Source organism: Crotalus tigris, unplaced genomic scaffold (assembly GCF_016545835.1).
Source record: "Crotalus tigris isolate CLP2741 ecotype Arizona unplaced genomic scaffold, ASM1654583v1 scf7180000017567.3851432, whole genome shotgun sequence".
Lineage (NCBI taxonomy): Eukaryota > Metazoa > Chordata > Lepidosauria > Squamata > Viperidae > Crotalus > Crotalus tigris.
Window position 1 is genome coordinate 3721313 of NW_024096477.1, and position 18545 is coordinate 3739857.

The following is an 18545-nucleotide window of genomic DNA, read 5'->3' on the forward strand; positions in this document are numbered from 1 at the left end:
TGCTGGGGAGAAAATAAAGGTTTCTTAGATTTACATCCCGCTTTTCCTTCAAGAATTCAAGGTAGCATACATAGCACTCTCTCCAATTTCCCTCTATCTACAAATACTGCCAATTTGGATTAAAGTGGTTGACCAAAGTCTTCCAGAGAGCTTCCTTGATTAAGGGTAGACTTGAATTTGTGTCTTGTTAATAAAGGATGCACAGAATGTTTTTATTATATTTTCTTATCCTGCCATTATTATTTTTATAAATAACTCAAGGCAGCAAACATAAGTAATACTCCTTCCTTCTCCTATTTTTCCCCACAACAACCTTGTCAGATGAGTTGGTCAGAGAGAACAACTGGCCCAAAGAGTCACCCAGTCAGCTTTCATGCCTAAAATGGAACTAGCCTGGTGCTTCAACCAGTAGGCCAGGTGTGTCTAATCCGTGACACTCATCGTCCTTCAGAACTCTTAAAAATCTGCTTTACCTGATATTTTTTATGTAATGCACTGAATTTGATTTTGTAAATTTATTTGAGAGAGAGAGAGAGAGAGGGAGGGAGGGAGGGAGGGAGAGAGAGAGAGGGAAAGAGAGAACCTTTATTGTCATTTTTTTATTGTGGGCACAATGGCACACATTAAAAATGAAATTTAGTTGCTTGTTCTCAAAGTGTACACATACATAGCACACATTTAAACATACTATAAGCAACATATGTATAGACCTACATTCTTACATATAAGTAACATATAAACATATAAGTAACATATAAATCTAATAAATCATGATTATTAATATGCATTAAGTATTTAAATTAGAAAGCAGGGTTTTCTGTCCTGGCATCCATTCTGTGGAACATTTTCCTCCTAGAAATCAACTTTATTGCCATCCTTATTACAATTAGGCTTATGCTGAAATTTTTTCCATTTACCGCGATATTTAGCATTTTATACTGATACTGTTCAGCTCTGATCACAGCTACTGGTTTTATTTTATCTGGTTAATTTTGCATAACATCAAACTAAAACTAGTCGACTACATTTAACTTTAACATGAACTTCACAAACTTCAAACAATTAATTCAATCAAGGTTTTCTCAACCAATTTTCAGCAGTTTTTATAATACAGAAAACCATATACAAAGCTATTTTCACTAGGTTTGCACTCAGTTAAATTAAAATGTGGATTAGTTGATATCCATGAACCACTCTGAAAAACTCATTGTGTTCTTCATACTGTTGAGCTGACTAAAGATAAGTCATGGATAACTATACTGTATGAATACAAGAAGTTCTTATATACCAACTGCAGCAATTTCATCACTAGGTGATGTGGTCTGTAAGTGGAATATCACTTGATCACACCCAACGTATGATGTCAATTCACTATGGTCATGAAGCAGAACATTGATGGTCATTAAGCACACCCTCATGTCACCATGATTTGTGATTCTCTGCTGACTTTCCTGAGTTTACTTGGCAATCATGTGAACTGCAAAACACTGTGAACATCACCAGTTACCAAGTGCCCAAATTGCAATCATGTGATCACATGGATGTTGCAATGGCCATAGGCCCAAGGACTGGTTGTAAATCTACTTTTTCAGAGTCACTGTAAGGTCAAATGGTTGCTGAACAAAGCAACTGTTAACCAAGCTACCTGGTTGGTTGTATGTTTCATTCTATAAAATCTGTTGTAATTTAGCTTTATATGCAAATGGTACATAAATATTATAGTTCCATTTAACCTAAACTTTCCCCATCAGAAAAATATAATTTTTTAGATTTGCTTCATCTTAACAACTTCGGCAGAACAACAGGTATAGTGCCAATGGATAGTGAGTGCAGGAAAAAAAAAACCTACAAAGTTTTTTCTCCTTGTAATATAGGGGTAAACCACCTGCTACCTTCAAGATATTCTGAACCAACTTCCTACAATCTTTAGCTATTGTCTTCACTGATTACCATGATAGGAATTGGATATTACTAATCTATTAGCATGAATGCATATGGGTGAAGGACCAGGAACATATTGAATAGTTCTATGCCATATATATAAACTGCATAACCTGCAAAATAAATACATCAATAAATGCAGAAATCAGATTGATGGGCTCTGGTTATGCACATAGTATAGATCCTGATTCGTTTACAACTCATGTTAAACACATGTAGTATTAGCTTCTGTAGTACATCAGGTAGTGCTCAGCTTATGACCACAACTAAGCCTAAAATTTATGTTGCTAAGGGAAACATTTGTTAAGTGAGTTTGCCCCACTTTATGATCTTTCTTGCTACAGCTGTTAAGTGAATCATTGCAGTTGTTAAAGTTAGTAACACAGCTGTTAAGTGAGTCTGGCTTCCCCACTGACTTTGCTTGTCAGAAGGTTGGAAAAGTTGATCACATGATCCCAGGACACTGCAAACATCATAAATATGAACCCACTGTCAAGCATCTGAATTTTGATCATGTGACAATCAGGATGCTGCAATGGTCGTAAGAATGAAAAAGGGTCATAAGTCACTTTTTTGGTGCCATTGTAACTTTGAACAGTCACTAAATCAGAGATCTCCAACCTTTTGGGCACCAGGGACCAGTGCCATGGAGAAAAGTTTTTCCATGGACCAGAGGGGGTGTGGTTTTGAATACTGCCTGCATCCCAAGGATGGAGCTTTATTTGCTTGTGCGGCCCGCTTGTTGGCAAGCTGCCGACCGATGCCAGTCCATGGACCAGGAGTTGAGGACCCCTGCACTAAATAAACTGTTGTAAGTTGAGGACTACCTGTACATACTTTCACAACAGGGTGGAAAATGCCCCACTTTCTGATAATCGCTAGTTACAGGATCTGTCTAAAAGAAAGGTGGCGGAAGCCAAAGTTGGCAAGTGTGGGGAAGGGGCGTCCTGATCCCTTGAACCGAAACGATGACAGACAAACATCCCGGTGCAATCTTCAGCATTTACTAAAGGACCGCAGTACCAGTTCCCAAACTCCACCCGTGTGTTCCAAGCTGTATGTTCTAGTATCACAAATGCATTAGGAAGGAAATGTTTCAAATCAGAAGCTTTGCAAGATTTGGACAGAAAAGAACGTGCTGGCAGAAAGGCGGCATATAGGAGTTTTAAAAAGACGAGGGAATGAAAGTAGTGACAAGGACTGGTGGGGGGGGGGAAACAAACCACTTTTTCCTCCCCAATTCAGGAAACGGGAGCCCACTTTTCCGGCCCGGCACATTGCAGAGCCGCGCGCCCTCCTCCTCCTCCTTCGCAGACTCACCTTCTCTTCTTCCAGCCAGATCCGTCTCCCGACTTAGAAGCAGAAGCTGGCCGCCCCCCGCCTGAGGCGTCCTGGAGAAGGGGCAGCCCGCCCAGGCCAAGAGGCGAGCCCGCCTTGCCCTACGTCTCCCACCCAGCGCCCGGTTCGCCAACCGAGTCCGACCTTCCCCGCTTCCCCCGGGCCGCTTCCGGAATCAGGCTCAGACTGAGGCAGCCAAGGCGCAGGGGCTTGCCGGGAAGCCCGGCAGCGTGTTTACAAGATGGCAGCGTCCAGAAGGTCTGAAGTGCTGCGTCTCTATCGGGCCTTGCTGCGAGAAAGTCAGGGTTTCAGCGCCTATGGCTATAGGTAGGAAGAGGGCGTCTTGCGAGTGGAGCCTTCGGCGCCCATTCCTTCTTCTGTCCCCATTGAAAGCCATTCCCCATCCATCCCCCACTTCAGTTAAATGCGCGTAGGGTTTATTTTAGGGTTTATTTTAAATGAATAAAATGATCTGTGCTGCTTGTTATCAAAATCCGAGTGGAAGAGAGGATGGAAATGATTTTAGTTTCAAGCGTTTTGATTTTTTTTTTAACTTAAATACTAGGGGAGAGGGGAGTAAAAGAAGACTCGTTGGCTAATCAAGAGTTAAAATGGACCTTTATAATTTACAAGCCAACAAGACAGAACTATAACGCTTAAATTCAACTTACTCTTTCACATTCTTTATTTTGGTGCTTACTGCCTTGTCCTGTAAATGTGCTTGGTTTTATAACCTTGTATAATAAAGGAGACATTATTATATATTGTTAATAATTGCGTTGCACCTTAGAAAAACAGGCAATTCTGAGAATACATGGGAAAGGAGTCTTTAAAAAGGTATACAAATTGAATGCAGTACAGTGTCTTTACTAGGGTTCCAGATTTGATCTAGAACACTTCAGAGAACCAGAAGACAAAAGTTTACACTTCCCCCTATCTCCTTGCTGCCATTTAATGGTCATTTAGCATTTTGCCCTCCACATCTGACAGCCTTACCCAGGAGATGATGGTGATGATGATGATGGAAGGGACCTTGGAGGTCATCTAGTCCAACCCCCTGCTCAGGCAGGAAACCCTATACCATTTCAGACAAATGGCTGTCCAGTTTCTTCTTAAAAACTTCCAGTGTTGGAGCATTCACCGCTTCTGGAGGCAGGTTGTTCCACTGGTTAATTGTTCTAACTGTCAGGAAAATTATCCTTAGTTCTAGGTTACTTCTCTCTTTGTTTAGTTTCCATCCATTGCTTCTTGTCTTGCCTTTAGGTGCTTTGGAGAATAGCTTGACTCCCTCTTCCTTGTGGCAACCCCTGAGATATTGGAACACTGCTATCATGTCGCCCCTCATCCTTCTCTTCACTAAACTAGACATATCCAATGCAAGCAACCGTTCCTTATATGTTTTAGCCTCAGTCCCCTAATCCTCTTTGTTGTTTTTCTCTGTACTCTTTCTAGAGTCTCAACATCTTTTTTACATTGTGGTGACCAAATCTGGATGCAGTATTCCAAGTGTGGCCTTACCAAGGCATTGTAGAGTAGTATTAACACTTCACGTGATCTTTATTTTATCCCTCTGTTAATGTAGCCTAGCACTGTGTTGGCCTTTTTGGCAGCTGCAGCACACTGCTGGCTCATATTTAGGTGATTGTCTACTAGGACTTCGAGGTCCCTCTCACAGTTACTACTGTTGAGCATGGTGCCACCTATGCTGTACTTGTGCATTTGGTTTTTCTTGCCTAAATGTAGAACCTTGCTTTTTTCACCATTGAATTTCATTTTGTTAGTTAGTGCCCAGTGTTCAAGTCTGTCCAGATCCTTCTGTATCTTAAGCCTGTCTTCTGGAGTGTTGGCTATTCCTACCAGCTTGGTGTCGTCTGCAAATTTGAAGAGTTCCCCATCTATCCCCTCATCCAAATCATTGATGAAGATGTTGAAAAGCATTGGGCCCAGAACAGAGCCCTGGGGCACCCCACTACATTCTTCCTTCCATGATTCCCCCCTCACCATCCTCTGACCGACTGCTTGACTAGCTGGCCGGCTGGCACAAAACCTCACCACTCTTCTCAGCGGCGGCGGCAGCCGAATGGATCTGAGCAAGCTGCTGGTGGCACTGGCCTGAGGCACAGGGGGGAGGGGAAGGCAGGCGGTGCAGCAGCTTGGGTACCTCGGCTCCGTCTGAGTTGAAAGCGGAGGCATAGCAGCAGTATTGCTCTCAAACAATAAGAGCCGGGTGCACTGCTCACTCGTGTGCACCCACCTTATTGAGAGCAATCCCGCTACTGAGCCTCTGCGTTCTTCAACTTGGATGGAGCCAAGGAGCTGCTGGTGGCCGCTTGAGTGGGGAGGACTAGCTTTGCTACTGCTGCGGGGCCACATCTGGGCTACGCCCTGCCACTGCCTCCCAAACTATTGTACCAGAGTGGGGATCAATTTGATTTATTAAGCAACTCTAGAACATAAAGAAACAGAAATAACACCTGGAACATTGGAGAAATATAAGCAGGAAGATCCACCATTAAGGATTATTTGCACATCTCAATAATAATATTTAGATTTGCTGCAAGAGCAGGGTCTAATGAGGTGACCAAATTGATGTCTGGAAATGCTGGGATTTCTTTTCACTTGTCAACTTGGAGGAAATATATAAAGTATTTTGGGATATGAACATCACCACTTGTGGGCTGGATACGTGCCCCACTTGGCACCTTCCAGGAGCCAGGGGAGGTGGGGATGGTTGAATCTGGGAGGTAATTAGCATTCCTTTTGGTAATGGTAGTCTATCAGATGCTTTAAATGAGGTTATAATGCATCCTTTCCTGAAATAGCTTTCTCAGGATTCAATTTCCATCCCTTTTTTCAGGAAGATGGTAACAGAAGGCCAGCCCAAATAAGGATCCCTTTCAATTAGAAATTAGGCATGGGAATGAGACTACCAAATTGTCCTTTGCATGGGGATTCCTTTAAAGACTACTCAGAAAATCTATAGTTTTGTAAATTGCGGTGGCCTCTATGCTGATGACTGAGAGCCATTACAACTGAATGTAACATCAGTTTTATGAATGCTGCACTGATTTCAAGTAAGTTTCTAGTTATAATTCAAAATACCAATTTTTAGCTTTCAGAGCTCTGGATGGCATGACTTCCACTTATCTCAAACACCATCTTCAAATATGTTGAATATTCATTCACCTTGTGTTCATCTGAATATTTGTTTGTATACAGTTTGTATTTAAAGCTTTGAGAAGACAGTGTACTGTATGTTTACATTTTTTTCTTAAAAATTTACTTAGGACATATGCCATCAGAAAAATAAGAGATACCTTTCGAGAAAACAAAAATATCCAGGAATCGTCAGAAATAGATACACTAATCAACAAAGCAAAAACTAATCTGGAAATGATACACCGGCAGGTAAGCGGTCAATTAATTAAACACTTGGTATAGTATTTCTTTTCTTCAAGTATATAATTCTTGTCTGCTTTAATCTCTTCATGAACATAGATTGAATATATACCTTATCAGTTAACATTAGTATACACATGCTTCTGATTAGAAGATTCAAAAGATAAAATAGAAATTTATATTGTTGGCACTTTAAAAACAGCTTATTAGAAAAGGAAAATGGAAACCATTGTACACACAAATATAAAGATATGGTGCTTAAGGAGCCTATAAGTCTAACCAATCATTCCCATTGTAGCTAGTGCTCCAAAATGTCGATACAAATCTTTTCTCAGCTTTACTACTCTTGATCCTTTAATTTAGAAGATACTGAAGTAAGGATTTAAGTGCAAAAAAGATATTTTTTATCACTGCACTCTGATCAATAGGAAGAATTGTTTCTATATCTTATTTTGTATACTGTATTCTAGGTGCTGTAATCTTATTTAAATTTCTTAATGCTGGAAAAGTTAAAATCCCACAGAATTACCAAATTAGTTATTTAGAAATAAACGTTATTGAATCTTATGATGCCTCTCGCTGAATTAGGAAGGCACAGATTAAAGTCTTTGTAAGTTGAGTTGTATTCATATAGCTGATTAATGACATTGTTCTACAATGCCAAATATGGCCCTGGAAACCATTTACACAATCCATTGATTATGATTGCTAAAAGTGGCAGGTTGTTCCATCAGTTGGAGAAAACTGGAAATTAGGGCCTAAAATAAGCCTATCACCATTTAAAGAAAATCTGCAAAGGTTCCAAACCCAGTCCTGCTCCTAATCTGCCAAAGAAGATTTATAAACCTGATGTGAAGGATGTGTGTGCATTCCATTTGTTTTTGTCAATAATTTATTCAGTTTATATCTCACGTTTCCATTGGTTTTATGCTCGAAGTATCTTATAATAAAAACAGAAGTAGTTAAAAGGGAAAAGAAGACATTTAAAGCAACGAATATTAAAATCTTATTGTCATCTTTAGTAGGGAACTATCTGTTTGAGGCACTTCATTAAATATGAACATTATTAATTTATTTATGATCTTTTGAGTTTTACTCATAAGTTTGTTTTATAACATAAAGAACATACTAAAACAATGCATACATTCTGTTAGTACACATTTTGCTAGTTGGCAATAAACTAATTTGAGATCTTCTCCCTAGCATGGATTCTTAACGTAGCCAGAGTACGAGCCAGTCAGAAATAAAAAAATTACAGCAAGCCCAGGAATAAACCAAAGGAAGAACTAATAAGCAGAAGGAACCAAAATAGCCCATTTACAACTCACCCTATTCACTGGATATAAAATGCTGACTGGATTAGAAGGAAAAACTGAAAATCAGCCAAAGTAGAATCAGTGTTGTAGAACAGGGGTGTCAAACTCAATTTCATTGAGGGCCGCATCAGTATTGCAGTTGCCCTCGGGGGGCCCGGGGGCTGTGGCCAGGGTGGGTGCGGCCTACTGGGTGGGCATCGATGGAGTGGGTATGGCCTACTGGGTGGGCATGGCCAGCTCCACATCGTTCGCGTCAAGGGTGCCTGTGAGGTCCTAAGCAGGAGTGGGACAGATCTGAGGGTCTCTGGCAAAAGGGGATGGGACCGGGGCAAGCACCAAGGCATGGTCCATTTCTTCATTCCTCACAAAAGATGACACCTCCCCAGCATGCATCCAGGGGGCGGGGCTGAAACAGCAGGGGCTGGTTCCTCGTTGTTTCTAGACGGCCTTGTGGAGCTAAGACTGAATGCGTTTCAGCATAGATGGCCACCACAAAACTGTACATTGGCTCCCGGCCGGTCTGGGCCAGGGCCAAGGCAGAGGGGGCCGTTCCCTCACTGTTTCCAGGATGGCTTCGCGGGCCACATGAAACCACTTCGTGGGCCGCATCTGGCCCCCGGGCCTTGTGTTTGACATGTCTGTTGTAGAAGAATATAACTAGTTGAATGGAATTCTGAATAGGGTCACTAAAGAAAGTAGTATTTTTATATTTATAGACTTACATAGTTTCAATTTCTCATGGAACCTCTTGTGATATCATCTGAAATATTCATTCCACTTTTTATTTCAGAAGAACATTAAAACAGCGAACAAAATTGATAAGTAGAAAAAATTTAACTACAAGTTTGAATTATTTGCATGCTAAAAATAATAGCAGCGAACATACTGTATTGTAAGATTTGCCCTGTGTATTGACAATGCAATGGCATGAATATTGTGGATTATATTTAAGTTTACTTTGGTAAGTATACATTTAGTAATAAATTGTTGCTATGGCTGTGTGGGAATTTTTAAATATAGAAATATTTTCAAAATGATATAATATTATATCCTATTATTTAAGGTTTGTAAATTAATGCCTAAATGCAAACATGACTCTTTGACAGTTTTAAGCAAAACTTCTTCATAAGGGTAAAAATAAATTGCTTCATGATATCTAGAGCTATATTAACACTGCTGTATTTCATGATTGTCTAATTTGTATTAACAAATTTTAAGTATATTCACATTATTTTGAAATGTCATACTTTTTAATTGCCTATGTATATTTGAACAGTTTGGACAGTGAAGAATATTACATGTAACTAGGGCTTTTAGAAATACTTAAAGATGAAATATTTATACAGTTTTTAAACAATAGAGCTGAAGCTGATCAAGCATGTGTATTTTGAAGTTTGAGGTTTATTAAAATGTAGCACACCACTTTTAGCTGACTTTCTTTTTCCATGACATGTCAATAAAAATTAAATAATATCCCAGCTGCCTAATAATTTGTTGCTTCTGTGAAATCAAATTTATGTTCTCTTTAAATGCTAATTTATGGTTTAGTCATCAAAATGACCGTTGGCATCTCAGGTTCATAAACAACTACTTGAATCAGTTCTGGGAGGAATTGGGGAAACATGACAGATTACTGTCATTTAGTTCTGTCAATCTTGACAAAAATTTACAAAAGGAGCTTTCAAAAGTTAAAAAATCATAAAAGAGCATTCCTGTATACTTTTTAAGTTTTGTAAGTGATTTATTTTGTTATGAAAAGAAAAAAAAAAGTAGAAAACTTTGTAGGAAAGTAGTTGTCAATTTCTTATATTTTCTGTAAATACATGTTCAAAAACAGTTAATAGAACACATCGTTCTGTTCTATTCTGCGGGGACCTGGTGAGGGAGTGAAAGGCTTGACAGAAATCAAATGGTTCATTTATTTGTGTGGAGGAGTGAACAGTCTTGTTCCTTTTTCTGCAGATACCTTTTCTTCAGTCTTAAAGAAGTGATATAAATTGTCTCTCAGGCCATATTGGATGTTTGGATATGTGAGGAGTAATACTTAGAGAAGTAATCTATTGCCATGGTTTTGGAGGTGGCTGGTCCTTTTTGTTGTCTGACAGTAAATTTGGAACTAGGATTTTAGTTATCTTAATCCAACTTTTGTTATCTTCCCATTGGGACACCAGTATAGCAGCCCTCCTTAAGGGTTTTATGCTTCCTTATTATGGACCTCAATTTCATTCCTCAGCTCCATTTTGTAAATAACAACAGTGGCTAGGCAGTGCTCTTCGCTTAAACCCTTCTGTGTTGAATAGCATATTCTAGATTGAAAACAAATCACAGAAGAGCTAGTTGCTTATTAGTATTACTTTATAAAAGCTGTTCCAGGCTTTCACAGCTGATGGAAATGATCGATAGAAGCTGGCATGAGATCTCATTGGCAAAAGTATATAGTACACATAATTCCTATCAGATTGATGAGCTGCCTCCTTACTTGTTTCGCTGCCCTTTATATTTATAAGTGAGGTCTTTATTCAGCCTGAGCCGGCCCACTAGTAGTTGCAGACTATTCAGAGCAGGAAGCTTTATCAATGGTAATTCATATCCTTATTACTTCTTACTTGGGCTACACCATGAGGTTGCCCTTGAGGTCTACTCTGGAATTTCATCCTTTATGAAATGTAGTGGTCCAATTGCTGGTACTTGGGAGGCACTTTAACCATCTAGATTTCTATGGGTGCTTCATTGACCACTGATTGTTTCCAGGTACAGTTCAAGCTCATAGTATACAGGGCCCCAGCATAATGAAGAAACTGACTTCTCTAGAATAAATTTCTCTGTCCTGGTCAGTTGTTATAGGAGGTTCTTGATTCTACCTTGTGCAGAGAAGCGAAGAAGCAAATCTTTTTCATGATGATCCCATTACTAGACCTCAGCCACCAGCTCTTTAGATTCATTCCCCTCCTGGCTTGTCAAAGCAGCCCAGGAGATGTCCTGTGAGTAGGGTCTAGCAATGATTAATTCTTTGAGTGAGGGAGTTGTTTCTTTATCTCTTAAAATGGCTTTGCTTCATCCCCTTCTAAAAAGCCATTGCTGAACCCCACCATACTGAATAATTTTTGCCCATATCCCACTTCTCCTTTTTGGAGAAAGTGTTTGAGAGAGTATTTTCACAACAGCTTCAGATGTTCTTGGATAAAATGATTTATCTGCATCCTTCTCAATCAAGATTCAGATCTGGATATGGAATGAAAATAGCACTGGTTGCGCTTTTGGATGATCTCTGGCATGGGCAGGATGGGGGTTGTGTATCCATCCTTACCTTACTTGATCTCTTAGCAGCTTTTAATACCATCAACCATGGGATCCTTCTGGCTCAGAGGATTGGCATTGGCAGCACAGTGTTGTGCTGATTTGCCTCCTTTCTTCAGGGTCAATTCCAGTCAGTGAAGATTGGGGAGGAGATGTCCCATCGTCAGCCCCTATTATATAAGGTGTCACAGGGTTCAGGGTTCCTCTCCTATTTAACATCCACATAGGGCTGCTGGTGAGTTCAACTACATCATGGGATAGGTCTCTATCAATATGCTGCTGATACTTAGCTATACATCTCTGCCCCCTGATGAATTAAGAAATGCTGTAGACATCCCAGTGGCTGGAGGCTATGTGAGCCTGGATGAAGCATAACAAGCTTCAGCTGAATCCTGGCAAGACAGAGCGGGTTTGGGGCCTACTGATTCTAGAACTGTGCTATCTTTGGTGCTGGATGGGGTGGCATTGACTCAGACAGACCTGTGTGTAATCTGAGGGTCATTCTAGACCACAGTTCCTTCTCAAAGAGCAAATAGCAGTCTCAACATTCTAAATGTGTTGTTCAGGCCAAATCTTAATAGGGCCATGGCCTAGAAGAAGTAGGATGGCAAACTCTGATTTGGGTGAGGCACATTAAGGTTAACATCACTGCAGATAAGACATTGCAAATCAACCTCGTTGGCTTTAAAAGGGGAATGGGAGGGGGAGTTGAATACAGGTTGGAAATAGTATGCAGGGGAGCATTGATCTCCTAATCAGTATTAAGGGCAGCAGAATGTTACATTTGCACCAAACTTGTCTCTTAATTCTAAGCATTAAGAAGTATTTCTAAGATGGAGGAGCTTTTTTCCTTTGTTCCTGCAATTTACCCAGTAGCAGTTAAAGAGATGGGAGTACCAGACCATCTCATTTGTCTCTTGAGAAACCTATATGCGGGTCAAGAAGCAACAGTGAGAACCGAACACGGAACCACTGATTGGTTCAAAATTGGAAAAGGAGTCCGGCAAGGCTGTATACTGTCGCCCTGCCTATTTAACTTATATTCAGAGCACATCATGAGAAAGGCAGGGCTAGATGAATCAAAAGTTGGAATTAAGATTGCCGGGATAAATATCAACAACCTAAGATATGCAGATGATACCACTCTAATGGCAGAAAGTGAAGAGGAACTAAAGAGCCTCTTGATGCGGGTGAAGAAGGAGAGTGCAAAAGTTGGCTTGAAACTCAACATTAAGAAAACCAAAATCATGGCATCCGGCCCTCTCAATTCCTGGCAAATAGATGGGGAAGAAATGGAGGTAGTGACAGATTTTATTTTTCTGGGCTCCACGATCACCTCAGATGGGGACTGCAGCCAAGAAATTAAAAGACGCTTGCTCCTGGGGAGGAAAGCTATGGCAAATCTAGACAGCATTCTAAAAAGCAGAGACATCACCCTTCCAACAAAAGTGCGCATAGTCCAGGCCATGATTTTCCCAGTTGCAATGTATGGCTGTGAAAGTTGGACCATAAGAAAGGCTGAGCGCAAAAGAATTGAGGCCTTTGAACTGTGGTGCTGGAGAAGACTCCTGCGAGTCCCTTGGACTGCAAGGCGTTCAAACCGCTCAGTCCTAGGAGAGATCAACCCCCGACTGCTCTTTAGAAGGCCAGATCCTGAAGTTGAAACTCAAATACTTTGGCCACCTAATGAGAAGGAAGGACTCACTGGAGAAGGGCCTGCTGGGAAAGATTGAGGGCAATAGAAGAAGGGGACGACAGAGAATGAGATGGCTGGATGGAGTCACTGAAGCAGTAGGTGTGAATTTAAATGGACTCCAGAAGATGGTAGAGGACAGGAAGACCTGGAGGAATGTTGTCCATGGGGTCGCGATGGGTCGGACACGACTTCGCAATTAACAACAACAAGTTATCAATATATTCCATTCCTCAGAAGAGGAAACATTTAAAAATTCTAGTATCTGAAGTTATTTATTGAAGAGATTTATTATTGAACTTCTGCTGTTACAGCTTGACAATTAAGAAGTATTGACTAATGTAAAACACATTATGGATGTCAATTTTAAAAAAGCCCAAGATTGATTAACATCTCAGAGGAATGCTAACATAAGCCATTAAGAACCATCAATAAGTATTCAGTAGCCACAAAAGATTAGGCTGCTAATAGACAACTACCTTCTGTTAAAATTAAAATATTTTAAAATCAAATGCTGAGCATTGCATCTATATTAATTTAATTTTGAAACTTCTACCTTTTCAGTTATAGTTGTTTTATTTATAGGATTGAATTTTAAGCTTAAAATAAGGGTCTTATTATTTACTTAATCTTAGCAGCTAAATAATAAATACTCAACATTGGAAAATGTGGATTAAAAAGACTAGTTCAACTGCCATGCTTAAAAAGACTACAGGTAAAGTCAAAATAATAGAATGTCAGAGGCAGGAACCACAGTTCTATCGAATTTGGGCTGATTTTGTAAATTTTCTTAATTGCAACATACAAGCTATTGGCAGTACTTACGATATTCAGTAAATATAAAACTGTTTATTATCTGTTCCTCTCTACTCATATTTTAGCAGATATTTGTCTGTATTATGCATTTATGTTATTCAGTTAGTTGACAATATATATGTTAGTTACACGTAAAAAAAGGAGCATCAGCTTCTAGGATAAATGATAATTCATGGACTTAACAAGCCATCATTCAATCAACCAGAAGATTATAAAAAGTTAGCAAATGCTGCCTAGCAGAGCATCTAACAACTCAGTAGCCGAAGAAAAAATGGGTACCCAGGGCAGTGATCAAGCTGAAAATGAAGATCTACCCTAAATCTTTTCTCACCTGTTTCTTACAAAAATCCTCCTCCTCCTTCCTTTCCCTTGTATTTTCCCTGGCATTTTATTGCACATTTTTTTAATTACAGCAATGTACTTGTGCATGTTTTCAGGGTTTAAAATGTAAATATCACTTGTATCATTTTTGCTTTATCATTTCTATCTGAGGTGTATTCTCGTTTATTAAGATATACTTTAGAAATTGTAAAACTGTTTGTGGTTTCCCAGCCCCCCCCCCCCAAAAAAAACTCTCAACAAAAATGAGGAGACCTGTCACATCAGATAAAAATGCCAAGGAGCTTGAAGCAAGAATGCTGACCTATTTTTTTTTAATTTATTTATGAAAGAAAACAAGAGGAAAGCAATAGAGGCACTTGGAAGCAAAAAAAAAAAGGACCCAAGGGTTTCCAGTAGTATAGCAATGGAGATGACCTTTAATATTGAGGCCTTTGGATCAAATTTAAGTTGGCATTAAAATTTTCTAATAAATTCCCTGCTGAATCACTGAGTGGTTTTTTTTCCCCCTGCCCTCAAAGTTAATTCAGTAAGGTCACAATAAAGCAAGTCCTGTCTGTGCTATTGTAATTGCTCTCAGCAGGCTGGTAATACCAAGGCATTGAATTGCCAGTTAGTGTGCTTTTATTTCTGTCCTCAGCCGGCCCTCCTTAATTCTCCCTCTGTTCTCCCTCCCCACCCCATCTTTTGGTCCTCCCTACATTGACAATATTGCTGCCCTTACAGCTGCTGGTCCTCTTTTCATTTGTTATGCTTTTTCAAACTGTTCCTTGCATGCTTTCAACTGCAGGAAATTGAAAACGTAGAATAGAATAGAATAGATTGTAAAGCCCATAAGTCATGTAAGGATAAAAAAGTTATCTATGATAAGACTGAGTATACCCTTAATTAAGACTCCTGTCACTGCTACTCCTTAGACTCCCCCTCCCTCCTCTCTTTCGAGCTCTTATACCAGGGGTGTCACCAGTACTGAAAGTTTTCACAGTATCCTCCTGTATTTTTCTTACTAAAAATAATAGAAGGTGTTAAAAAATTTTAAAATGGTCTAATTGAGTATGAGAATTCCAGATTTTTAGGACATTATCTACAGTTCTTGAATCAGTGAAATAAGATAATTATCATACTTTTTATTTTATTGCAATGTTTGATGATTATTCATTCAATTATCCATCATATTCATATAGCCACCATCTCAGAAATGTAACTCTGGGCATGTGTACAATAAAAACATATCATAAAAAAATTAAAAATATCTTTATTATTTGTTAGTGCCAGGAATATAAAAAGCTAGTTCAATTTGTACATGACATTGATGGAGATGTTCTGTCTTAGAAACCTTCTACAAGGGTTGTTCCTTAAGCTGGCACAATAAGTGGTCCCCAATATGAAAAATAAAAATAATTATTAAAAATCACCTTTGCATACGCAGCTATGGCATGGCAAAGGTATAAATCAGAGATAAACTCAAATGGTTGAGGACTATAGGATGGTTCACATGGACCGATGCATTATTTCACTTTTTATAACTTCATTCCTCAGTACCTGAGGACTGTTAGCATAATGTGTGAACTGACTTTGACACATACCCTTGTATTTGAGGCATTAAGAAAGTGGTTTATACTGAATTCTGATGATCTTCTTTACAGCAGTTAAAGAACAAATAAATTTATCATCTATCCCAGGGCTTTTCAACCTTTTCACACATAATACTACTTTTAGGATATGGCAACATCGGAGTACCACCAGTCAACTAGCAAGGTGACAAAAACTTGATGACCCCACCCAAAAAGGAAAAAAGTGATAAAGTACAGGTAGTCCTCGACTTACAACAGTTCTCTTAGTGACTGTTCAAAGTTACAGTGGCACTGAAAAAAGTGCCCCCCAAGCCACAGCCGAGCAAGACAGCACCCGGCAGCGCTCTTCCTCCTGTCCAAGGTTTTCATTGTTGTGAGCATTTCTGTTGAGGATTGGCAGCGGGGGTGTGGTGGGGGGTGTTTGGTTTTTATTCCCCCCGTCTGCTGGGTGGTTGCAGCAGGTTTTGGTCACTTCACATGACTGTGGGACACTGTGACCGTCATAAATATGCATCAGTTGCCAAGCATCTGAATGTAAATCACAAGACCCTGGAGATGCTGCAACATTCCAGCTGATCGGTGCTTCTTCTGGGCTCAGCAGAAGCATCAGGATCAGTGCCAAGCTCCAGCTGGAGCCTGGCGCTGATCCTGGCGCTTCCACTGAGCCCTGACAGCCCCGAAGAAGCGCCGATCAGCTGGAAAGCGGCACTGATCCTGGCACTCCCGCTGAGCCCCGACAGCCCTGCAGCTCTAGCCATCTCTTGCTCAGGCTTGTGCAGTGCTGCCACTGGTTCAGCTCATTCCCCTCCCCCACTACCACTTTTCTAGGATGGTTGCATACCACCTGCCAGGTGCCAATGTACCACTGGTTGAAAAGCCAGGTACCCGTACCACTGGTTGAAAAGCCCTGATCTACCCTCCTTCTTTACGGTTACTTCATAATTCCTTTCCTTCCATATTTTATCCTTTCTGTTCATCAAATCCACAAGCCACCAGTTTATTTTTTTCCATTTTCAGCAGAATGTCCATAAAGAGTTTCACCAATATATGTACTTATTGTTTTCTCCATGATCAAACAAGTTAATTTTGCAGTTTCTGCAAATCTGGTTGTCTTCACCAACTATACTTGTGTTGTGGGTATTTTGGGATCTTTCAGTGTGTAGTCTCACTGCAGTTACCATAGACAAAATCAGTCCTCCATGAATCTTTTCTATCTGACTATCCATAGGTTCAACAAAAACTATTTAGTTTCAACTGAACAATAATCTTTAACAGTCTCTGTAACACTATATGCATTTATACCTCAGGTTTTCTAGTTTTGCAAGTCTATCATGCATTATAAAATGACCCTATGTATTTTCCACATTTCCAACAAAAATTAAAAGTACCTGTCTACATCCAGGAGAAATTCTTCTAGTGCTATATACCAGTGGTACATCATTTTGCCAAAAAAAAAAAAAAAAAAAACCTCTCTTAAGCTATAGCATGGTATAGATTGCAGTCCTTTCAGCCACCTATTCTCCTTTTGGTCCATCTATATACTGTATATATATTATAATCAAAATTGTTGGCCTGTTTTATTATGCACTCTTTAATTTGCTGTTCTTCCATTTCAGATGTCAGTTACATCTGAAATGGGAGAATAGCAAGTTAAAGAATGCATAATATATATTTCAGTGGTGACATGTTCATCATCTGTATATAATGTGGTCTCAAATTCTGTTTTCTGTAACTCAGTTCCAGTTATCTTTTATCTAGATTAAGTCTTTCTAATAAGTGTGAAGATGAGAACCATTGAAAACTATATCCTTCTGCAACCAACGGCACATTCATATTTCTGTGTACGTTTACACCATGCTGAATCATCAAGGATCAAAACACATCTCCTTTACATATATACTTCAGATAGTTGTTCGTCCATCATTTCTATAATGACCTTGACATCTTGTGGGTTATGGGCCATCAACGATGTGTCCGTAGGTGGCTAATAAGATCGATGTTAGCACGGAATGTTCTGCCACATACTGAACAAAGAAATGTAGACACTGTTACTTCAGCATTTACAGCTCTGGCTGTATATACTTCAGATATGTCATAATTAAAATACATATGCATACCAACATTTATTAAATAACTAAAATGCTGCCATATCCAGCTGTTTCCACCCAGGAATAAAAGAAACATATCCATAGTCACATTTATCATATGAATAATTACTATTATTCATTAGTAATTCTTCTGCATCTCAAATCAAGATAGTATGCAGTGTGCATGGGGTTATTCTGGCTATTTATATGTAACAGTAATATGGGCCTACTTAAGTGTAATTAGGACTTAGGAGGAGCACATCTTTTTGTTGCTATCTTAATTAAAGTCCATTTGTTCTTGTTTTTCCCCACATAATTCTTTGAAGTACTTTATTTTTTTATTGCCAGTTTCATATATCTGAAGAAGAAAACTGGGAAAGTTTATGCCACAATCAATGTCAGAAAACTCTTGAGCTGTTATGAAATAAGGATTAACTCCCAAAGTGACCACACCTGAGCTGGGCAGAAAATTGGATATATAATTGCACGTAACTCTTTTTATTTTAGTCTTTGCCCAAGAGTTGCCTAGAGTACTTAAAAGCCTGCAACTGTGAGCTGCTAAAATCTGTCCACCTAAAAGAGATCTGTGAAAAGGAGGAAGCATGTGTGAGTTTGTACTTTATCTTAATGCATTCCCAGAGAAATGCACTGTAGAAGGCAAACTGTATGAGGTCCTTTTTCATAAACCGCACTTAAAACATGACAAAGCCAAAATTTCTATGACCTCCCCCAGATGGTCCTTTAA

General features: G+C 39.5%; 2 protein-coding genes across 7 annotated transcripts in view; one reads left to right on the plus strand and one right to left on the minus strand.

Annotated features, from left to right (window-relative positions):
• The window catches only part of FARS2 (phenylalanyl-tRNA synthetase 2, mitochondrial), a 217615-nt gene extending 214220 nt beyond the window's left edge, over positions 1-3395 (minus strand). For 3 of the 5 annotated variants that reach the window (XM_039350755.1, XM_039350726.1, XM_039350718.1), the window contains exon 1: positions 3262-3393. The gene's annotated coding sequence lies outside the window, so the exon portion shown is untranslated. Of the gene's footprint in view, positions 1-3261 lie in introns of all 5 variants that reach the window. The other 2 variants (XM_039350737.1, XM_039350747.1) reach the window with 2 other exon arrangements.
• An 80-nt stretch (positions 3396-3475) lies between these two features.
• The window catches only part of LYRM4 (LYR motif containing 4), a 48113-nt gene continuing 33043 nt past the window's right edge, over positions 3476-18545 (plus strand). The window contains exons 1-3 of one of the 2 annotated variants that reach the window (XM_039350778.1): positions 3476-3606; positions 6567-6687; positions 8785-12278. In XM_039350778.1, coding sequence (XP_039206712.1) covers positions 3521-3606; positions 6567-6687; positions 8785-8820 — 243 coding nt within the window. In that variant the 5' untranslated portion in view covers positions 3476-3520 and the 3' untranslated portion in view covers positions 8821-12278. Of the gene's footprint in view, positions 3607-6566; positions 6688-8784; positions 12279-18545 lie in introns of those variants that run through there. The other variant, XM_039350768.1, reaches the window with a different exon arrangement.